At 34.1% G+C, this 8864-nt stretch overlaps 1 protein-coding gene across 1 annotated transcript; it reads left to right on the top strand.

Annotated features, from left to right (window-relative positions):
• Window positions 1–6335: 6335 nt before the first annotated feature.
• LOC104236885 (uncharacterized) lies at window positions 6336–7211 on the top strand. Its single transcript, XM_009790936.2, has one exon. The coding sequence runs from the start codon at window positions 6336–6338 to the stop codon at window positions 7209–7211; it is 876 nt and encodes a 291-aa protein (XP_009789238.1).
• The last annotated feature ends 1653 nt before the right edge of the window (window positions 7212–8864 follow it).

Genomic DNA, 8864 nt, shown 5'->3' with positions numbered 1-8864 from the left:
TTTTGTGGACTGTTTTGTGTTGCTATTGGGCTGCGTGTTTTACTACTATTTTGTGAAATTTTGGAGGTGTAAGGGTGTGGAGAAATACCATATATATGTAGGGTTTTGGGCTGATATTTATTCGTAACATTTCCGGGTCGTTTGACACGACTAAGGTGGTCGTCGTATGTATGATGTAATTAAGTTGTGCGTGGACTATTTTGAGATGCTCAATATATTTATTATTGATGTTTTTGGGGCTTTTTAGTGATTATTTTGAATGGTGTGAAGTCATATATATAGGGTAGGTGTTGTCTGTTTCAACGTAAAATAGGTTGTGGTCGATACATAATAGTTATGACGCTTAAATGATAACGATAGTATCGTTTCTCTTATTGTAGACTAAGTAGTTATGACAATTGCATAGCTTGTGATTGGGGAAGTATATACAAGGTATATTAGGCTATCCCTTTCCTTCTTTTGCACGACTCCGATTGTACATAATGTAATGAACGAGCTTCCAAAGATACTCTACTCTTAGAAGCTAGCAGTACTTACATTGCTTTCCCTCTTAAGGAAAGATTGATGTTAATGTTGCTTCTCTTATTCTTATGTTATCAATGTTATTGGTACTTACTAATTCTTATAAGGTTAATAGTGAAGAGTTAGTCCTAATAGCGTGTACAGAGGATACCGACCTTACGTCACTCCGAAAGGTTTAGAATGTGATTCCATGAGTCCAGCATGCATTATATATATGTATCTATTTTACTCTACCGAGCCGCGTTATAGTCGGCCGGGTACGGCACCTATTGTGCAACCACTGATCAGTTGGGTTTTACCGAGCTCCATGTGGCCGGGTACGATTCTACCGAGCCTTATGATGGTCGGGTACGTTTTTACCGAGCCTATTATGGTCGGGTATGATATGATGATGATGATGCCCACAGAGGTGTATGTTTTAAAAATTTAAGTATACATACATATGTATCATGCATTGCATGTCAGTAGCCCTCAGAGGTACTCAGATTTTCCAGGTTGTATATTCTTTATCCCTGCTTACATTACTGTTCGTATTTATGGTTCCCTGCCTTACATACTCAGTACTTTATTCGTACTAACATTCTTTTGTTTGTGGACGCTGCATGTCGTGATGCAGGTCCTGATAGACAGGCAGGTGCAGCTCCCCCACCACAGTAGGTTGTCCAGTTCAGCGGTGATTGGCGAGATCCCATCTCCGGACTTGCCGCGATCTTGGTATGCATTTTTTGTTATAGACATTATGGGTATGTCGGGGCCATGTTCCGTCTAAGTTGCAGCACTTATATTCCTTTAGAGGCTCATAGATAGGTGCCGACTCATGTATAGTTTGGTATGCCTTGTCGGCTGGTTTTTGTTGTATAGTCTTTCATGGTAGCGTGGTAGCTCGTACCATATATATATAGTTTATTGATTGTCTGGTCATCCCATGTTATGTATGTTCATGCCATCATATTTTATGGTTGGTTGTCCTTGATCCATGTCTACCATTTATATTGATCTCGTCAGCCCTAAAAGATAATAAAGAAGGTTAGATGAAATGTATGTTGGTGCTCGGCAAGTATGGTCGGGTGCTAGTCATGGCCCTCCAGTTTGGGTCGTGACAGAAAGAGTCCTTCGGGCATGCTTTGTTCAAATTCTTATAGTCTATACACATTCTTAGTTTGTTCCCCTTTTCTTAGGGACTACCACTACGTTTACTAACCAATCCGGGTATTTAACCTCCCGAATAGACCCTATTTTAGGGAGTTTAGATACCTTATCCTTGATGAAAGCATGTTTGACCTCAGACTGGGGCCTCCTTTTCTGTTTGACCGGATGAAATTTCATGTCCAGGCTTAGCTTATGGGTAGTTATCTCCGGTAGGATCCCTGTCATGCCAAGATGAGAACAAGCAAAACAATCCATGTTAGCTATAAGAAATTGAATGAGTTTTTTCATGAGCTCAGAAGTTAACCCCGTGCCCAGGTATACCTTCTGATTGGGTAGATGTTCGATCAATATGACATGTTCCAGTTATTCGACCATTGATTTAGTAGGGTCGGAATCATCGGGGACTATAAAAGATGTGGGAACCCCATAATCATCGTCTTCGCCAGTCCCCTGCTTGTCTGCTTGGGTCATGGACGGTATCGGTGATTGTTATTTGTCCTCCTGCTTTGCTCCCGAACTTGGTTCCTTTGACGTTGTAAGTGTTGATATCGAAATCACTTCATCGACTGCAAACATCTCTTTTGTGGCTAGTTGTTCACTGTAGATCGTCTTAATCCCTCCTAGCGTTGGAAATTTTAACACTTGGTGAAGGTTCGAGGGCACTGCCCTCATGTTGTGGATCCATGGCCTCCCGAACAGGTGTTGTACCTCATCTCACCTTCGATCACATAAAACTTGGCCTCCTGGATAGTCCCGGCGGCGTTGACTGGTAATATTATCTCCCCTTTAGTGATTTCACATGCCATGTTGAACTCGTTCAGAACTCGGACTGCAGGTACAATTTGATCCTGAAGACCAAGTTGTTCCACGACTCTCGACCGGATGATGTTGGCCAAGCTACCTGGATCACTTAGCATCCACCTAACTCAAGATTTATTTATGAGTACTGATATTACTAGCGCGTTGTTGTGAGGCTGTACGATCCCTTCCGCGTCCTCGTCGTTGAAAGATAAGGTTCCTTCTGGTATGTAATCTCGAGTCCATTTTTCTCTTGCATTGGATACTTTGGTGCGCTTCAACATCGGCCCTTGAGGGACATCGACTCCACCAATGATCATATTGATGACGTGTTAATTAAAAAGGAATAATTAGAAGAATCGGTTGTAACAAAAAATAATTTTACATCTCACAAAGCTAAAAAAAATAGACTTCAAATAAATTAAAACTTTCTTCTTAAGTTTAAGGCCTCCATTAAACTTTGACTTTAGCCCCTAGTGTGTTGAGACGCCCGTGACGCCACTAGTTGGTATGCGCTTGACATAGCGTAAGGAGATCACGCATGAAATGTTTTGATATTTCTCATAGTAAGAGGAGAAAACAGTGATAAACAAATACTTCATTTTTTTATGGGAAGGTTTTGAATGGACACATTATTTAATATTGTAATTTGACTTATTTATTATTTTAGTGGTAAGCATTACATCAAAATTTAGATTTTTAATTGTTAAATAAATTTGACTTCAAATTGTAAAAGTTGTTAGAATGATAGTATTATTAGAGAAGTGGTACAAATATTTTACAAAGTCCGCAAATTGAGGGGGAAAAACAATGTTAAATAGATTGAAATAGAGGAAATAATTATGTAGTTATAATATGTGAAGGAAACTCATTGATTACAATTGGAAATTGCAACTTAAGCATGAATTAAACAAATGAGAAGGAAAACGTTTTACACATGTTTCTGCTGGCAACCAATTGCATTGCCAACTAATGAGTTTGGATTCGCCTTCTAATTCTACTCGAACCGCTCCTTCAGTTTCAATTCAGATGAGTAGTTTGACTTGGTACGGAGTTCAAAAAAAATACTTTTGAAATTTGTGATCTTAAAAAGCTTAAGGGGTAAAAGCTATGTGGGACCATGACATTTGTGTGGTTATAAAAGCTTCTCATTAAGGGTAAAATAGATCAAATGAAAAGTTTAAAGTTGAATTATTTTCAATTGTAAAAATATGTCATTCTTTTTTGAAACGAACTAATAAGGAAAGTGTGTCATCTAAATTAAAACAGATGAAGTAAGAAACAGCGATTGGATGTGTCAAAAAAGCACATTGTCAAGTGAGTGCCTTATTTTGTTAATTGTTCAAAGCATCTATATCTATATATAAAAATGGGTAATAAAAGTGAGGTGGCATTTTTCTTAGGCTAAAAAATATATTTATCTTTTTTCTTCTATTTTTGAGTTTTTATCCCTATTCTATCTTCGTATCTTTCACCTTATTATCTTGATAACCTTTATTTTTAATAATCTCAATAATTCTCTTGTCTTCTATATCCATAACCCCCCAAATATTTAATATGTAAATTTATTATAATTTGTATTTATCTTTTGTCCTTTATTTGTTTTAAAAATTTTATTTTGGTAACTTACACCTCTTTAAATTCCACTCTTAATAATAAGCATAACTCCTATGCTTTTCATAACCTCCAAATATTTAATTTATAAATTTAAGATACCTTATGGTATTCCTCTACTTTTGCCTATATAAATTCATAACTTTTGTTTCATGAGACTCCTACCCAAGGTTAACCCTTTTCATTCCATATCTAAAATATATAGTAATGGTGTCATATTTATCGCAATATTAGATTCATGTTTTAGTTTTGCTGGAGGAAGAAGGCTCTTGAATGTTGATCGATTTGCAAGAGGAGCTCGGAAAACTATTGCACTGCTTCTATATTTCTTTTTTTTCCTTTTATTTTCTTATGATTAAGGTTCCAAACAAGATGTGTGTTTTATTTCTTCTTTTTCTTTTACTTTCTCTCTAACTTTGGGAAATGTTGTATCAAAGTACTTTGCTTTAAGATTGGTGTAAAATTCATGAATGAATAGCATGTTCTTTCTGATGTTAATGTATTTTGGATGTATACTAAAGGTGAAAACACATATAAATACGTATATCGTTGAATAGTTCTAAAACAGTTTTAAGGAATATGCCAACTTGGAACATTCAACAAATAACATTGCTAAAAATAAAATTGGTAGTTGATTTCCATTAAAGGAAGTGATAGAAGCAAGAACCGTAAAAAAGAAATCATGCAGGAATTCATGGCAATACATAAGATCAAGTCTTTTGTTTTCCTATTTTCTTTTTAAAAAAATTAAGCAAAACCATCTTCAAGCGACTATGAAGGACAAGAATTGAGTTTACAAGTTTCTTAAAAGAGATGATCACATCTAAAAAAATTATTTTTTTGTATTTTTCATCATGTACAAATTTCTTTGTTTGTATTTTAATTTATTTTTATCTGTATTATAATTCTACATTCTTTTTTATGTAAGGAGAAACATTCGAACAAAATTTTAAAAAAATAAACAAACTTAGATATGTATATAGTAAATAAAAACATTTATTATTCTATTAAAAAATACAAATTTCTTAAACTTCTTCAACTTTTTAGAAAATCAGAGAGATAATTATATAAGAAATACATATCAACTTTACGTATATAAATTAATCCCTTTATAAATGTGGGGACAATTGTATCCTTCCATGACAAACTTGTAACATGTATAGTGTTGAAGGTATGAAAATTGCAACTATAGTGTCATTGAAAATGCTTAATATTTCTGATTTTATTCAATTTTTACTAATTATATATATATATATATATATGAGACAGCGCGAAGCGCGGAAAAAATACACTAGTTCTTCTACTCCCTCCGGTCCAAAATAAGTGATTTTTTTTGTTTTCACATATATTAAGAAATTCATCTTTTAATATTAATTAGTAATGAAATTGACCATATTAACATTTACTATCTCTTCACATAAACACTCATAATACATACTCCAACATTAATTACTCCAAGGGCAACGTAGGAAAAAAATAATTAATTCATTCTTGAGATCTGAAAAAATCACTTATTTTGAACCAACAGAAAAAAAAAACCAAAAAATCACTTACTTTGGTTCGGAGGAAGTATTAAATTGGACATGGATAAGTTTATTTTTAAGTAATGACCACGCGTATCTTCATTGAATAACAACTTTGACTAGTATACGTAGAGGGGATAAAGGCATTTTTCTTCCTTCAATTCCAATGGATTGCTAATACCAACTTATTAGACACAGCATCTAATATTTCTTGAATCTTGGCATTTTAATTATTGAATTGTCCTGAAAGGTTACGTGCGGCCAACTTTGAAATGTAATTAGCACGAGTGAAGAATATTTGTATACCAAACACGTGCAAAATGTAAGCATCCAAAACCAGCAAAAAGGTCAAAAGTAGACACAATTTCGCAGCCCAACGCGCTAACGTTTTTACTTTCTCCAAAGTAATCTTCACTTTCCTCTTACTTTCTCTCTCCTTTCCATTTCTTTTTTCCTTGCTCCCCAAATTTTACATTTTTCTAATCACTTTCCAAAGAATTATCTTCTCTCTCTCTCTTTTTTAATGCCACCAATATCGTCATCTCACTCCTCAACTACCCAATATATACCCCTCATTTAATTCAAAACCTTCCTAGCATTATTCAAACTCTCTCCTCCTCCTTCTATACGACTAAAGATTACTTATTTCAATTCTCTCCCCCTACTACTGTAGATCCCTGGAAAATCAAAGTGAAATTCAGTTTTTTTATTTTGGGTCTTCCGAGAAAAATGCTGCCCGATATATCAATTTTTCTAGAGGGCACAGAGAAACTAACCGAAGAGCTGAAAGTAAAAGAAGAATCATCTGAGGATGATTTGATTCAAGAAGATGAACCTAAATATGAAGAATTAGATGATGATGATGAAGAAGAAGAGGATATTGATGATCATCATGAGATTGAACTTGTTGATGCTAATGATGAAGATTTTTCTTTTATATGTGGAGTACTCACATCACCGATAGCAGCAGAAGAAGCATTTGATAATGGTCAAATCAGGCCATTTTTTCCATTGTTCAACAAAGATCTTCTCTTGTCTGATATTGACTTTAACAATTTAAAAAATCGGCTACCTTTACAGCCACCTGTCAACAAAGTTTTCGTCGAAACAGAAGATAATAATCCTCCGACAACTTCCTCATCACCCGACGAGAATGTAGAAATCTCAGGACCGTACTGTCAATGGTCAAAAAAAAAGGTCGAAGCAAATACAAATCCAGCTGAGGGTTGTAAAAAGAGCAATTCCACTGGGTTTTCAAAACTTTGGAGATTCCGAGATTTCATTCGTCGGAGTAACAGTGACGGAAGAGATGCGTTCGTGTTCTTGAATAATCCTACAACAACGTCGAAGGAAGAGGAAGAAAAGGTTTTGGAGAAGCTGAAAGAGACAAGTGTTAGTGATGAGGTTAAAGTCAAGAAAGTAATTACGCAGAAGAAGAAGAAAGTTGTAAAGAAGAGTGAAGCAGTGTTAGCACATGAAGCTTATATGAGGAGTAAAGCAAGAGATGAAGAACGGCGACGATCGTATCTTCCTTACCGGCCAGAGCTCGTCGGGTTTTTCACTAATGTGAATGGTGGATTGACCAGGAATGTACACCCATTCTAAAGGTGGTGAATGAGTCAAAGTTAGTTTATTTTTTATTCGTTTTGACTGGTGGAAATATTTTTATTTTAATGATGTTGAGTTTGACTTACTTAGATCGTGACACAAAGCTTGCGTCTAAGTAATGGCTACGAGTTGAAAGTTGGTTTTTGTAAATACTCATTCGACTTTCTAGTTTTAATTCTATGAAAAGACCAGACTTCTTACGACTGTTTGGAAGTTGGAATTTCCCCTTCAACCTTGTATTTTGTAACTATAGGTTGAGACGACTATGACTTGCTAGTTATACATTTTCTTTTGATTTTTTCTTATTTTCGGGGATTTCACTTGTATACAGTTTCTATACTATTTGTATTTGAAGTTGTTTTACCATGCTACTTATCTTCTTCTTTTTTATGGTTACTGGTTTCATTTATTGTGGACTGTAATATAGCATGTGATTATCTCTTAGATTGTCAGATATTGTTAAAGAATTTTTACATTGTAATAAACTATTAAACCTTCTTTTTCTTTTAAACTAATTTTATGCTTCTACTTATACATTTTAACGAACATTTTTGCCTTCATGTGAAAAAAATAAGAAGTTTAATTACATAACTTATATGTACATGCACAACATAGCTACATGGTATTTAAATTTGGAACCAATAATGCCATGTAGTGGAGTAGTAATTACTTATTCATCCTAAACATCTCGATTTGAATATTCTATAAAGTCGTCTTTATTAGGGAGTGCTCAAGGACGTCCCGAGGGTAAGACAGCAAACGCAAGGGCTTTAGATCCTCAAATATTGGGGGGGGGGAGACTTAATTAATTTTTAAATCTCTATATTTCTTATAGAATAATGTGCCGATAAATTACATACTTGCATTTGCAGTTAAATTAATATTGATAAAACCTTACATATGATCAATAATGTCTCGCAAAAATAAAAAAAAAAAGTTAAATAGATTACTTATACTATCAATTGAAAATGAATTATAAGAAGAATTCAATTATAAAAAATTATTACGTAATAACTTTGCATGTCAAAAAAGTTAAAAAAAAGTAAACTTCAAATAAAACTATATAGGAAATTATTACTCCCCCGTTTCAATTTATGTAAATTTATTTCCTTTTTAGTTTGTGCAAAAAAAAATGACTCATTTCCTTATTTGGCAACAATTTTTTTTTATGCAATGATTTATAGTCACACAAAATATATGTGCCTCATTTTACACCACAAGTTCAAAAATCTTCTCTCTTTTCTTAAACATCGTATCCAGTCAAATGAGTTCACATCAATTAAAACGGAAGGAGTATTTTTTTAAAAAAGAAAAACTTTTCCTCCCATCAAGATTTGGCTTTAGGCCAACAAGATTAGGCCGTCCTATCCACAATGTGAAATTTTTTGTGAATCTGAATTGAATCGAGCCTTAATGCAAATATCAAATACGCAGTGAAAACACAAAAGAAGAAAAGCTACATGGTATTTGGCATCTGATAATACTTTTATCATAGTTAAACAATTAATAAAATTGCTTTGAGTTGCAAATTAAATATCTCTTTAAACTGTACGATATCATTTAATTTGACCGCCAAAGCTAAATTAGGTCGACATACTCCACCCTTGGATGCGTTACGAACGTTACATAAAGATACAGAATAAAAGAAAA

Source organism: Nicotiana sylvestris, chromosome 4, assembly GCF_000393655.2.
Source record: "Nicotiana sylvestris chromosome 4, ASM39365v2, whole genome shotgun sequence".
In the NCBI taxonomy this organism is placed as follows: domain Eukaryota; kingdom Viridiplantae; phylum Streptophyta; class Magnoliopsida; order Solanales; family Solanaceae; genus Nicotiana; species Nicotiana sylvestris.
Note: the sequence above shows the minus strand (reverse complement) of the source record. Positions and strands in the feature narration are given on the sequence as shown.

Coding starts and splice junctions, on each gene's coding strand:
- LOC104236885 (XM_009790936.2), top strand. CDS start 6,336: ATGCTGCCCGATATATCAATTTTTCTAGAGGGCACAGAGAAACTAACC.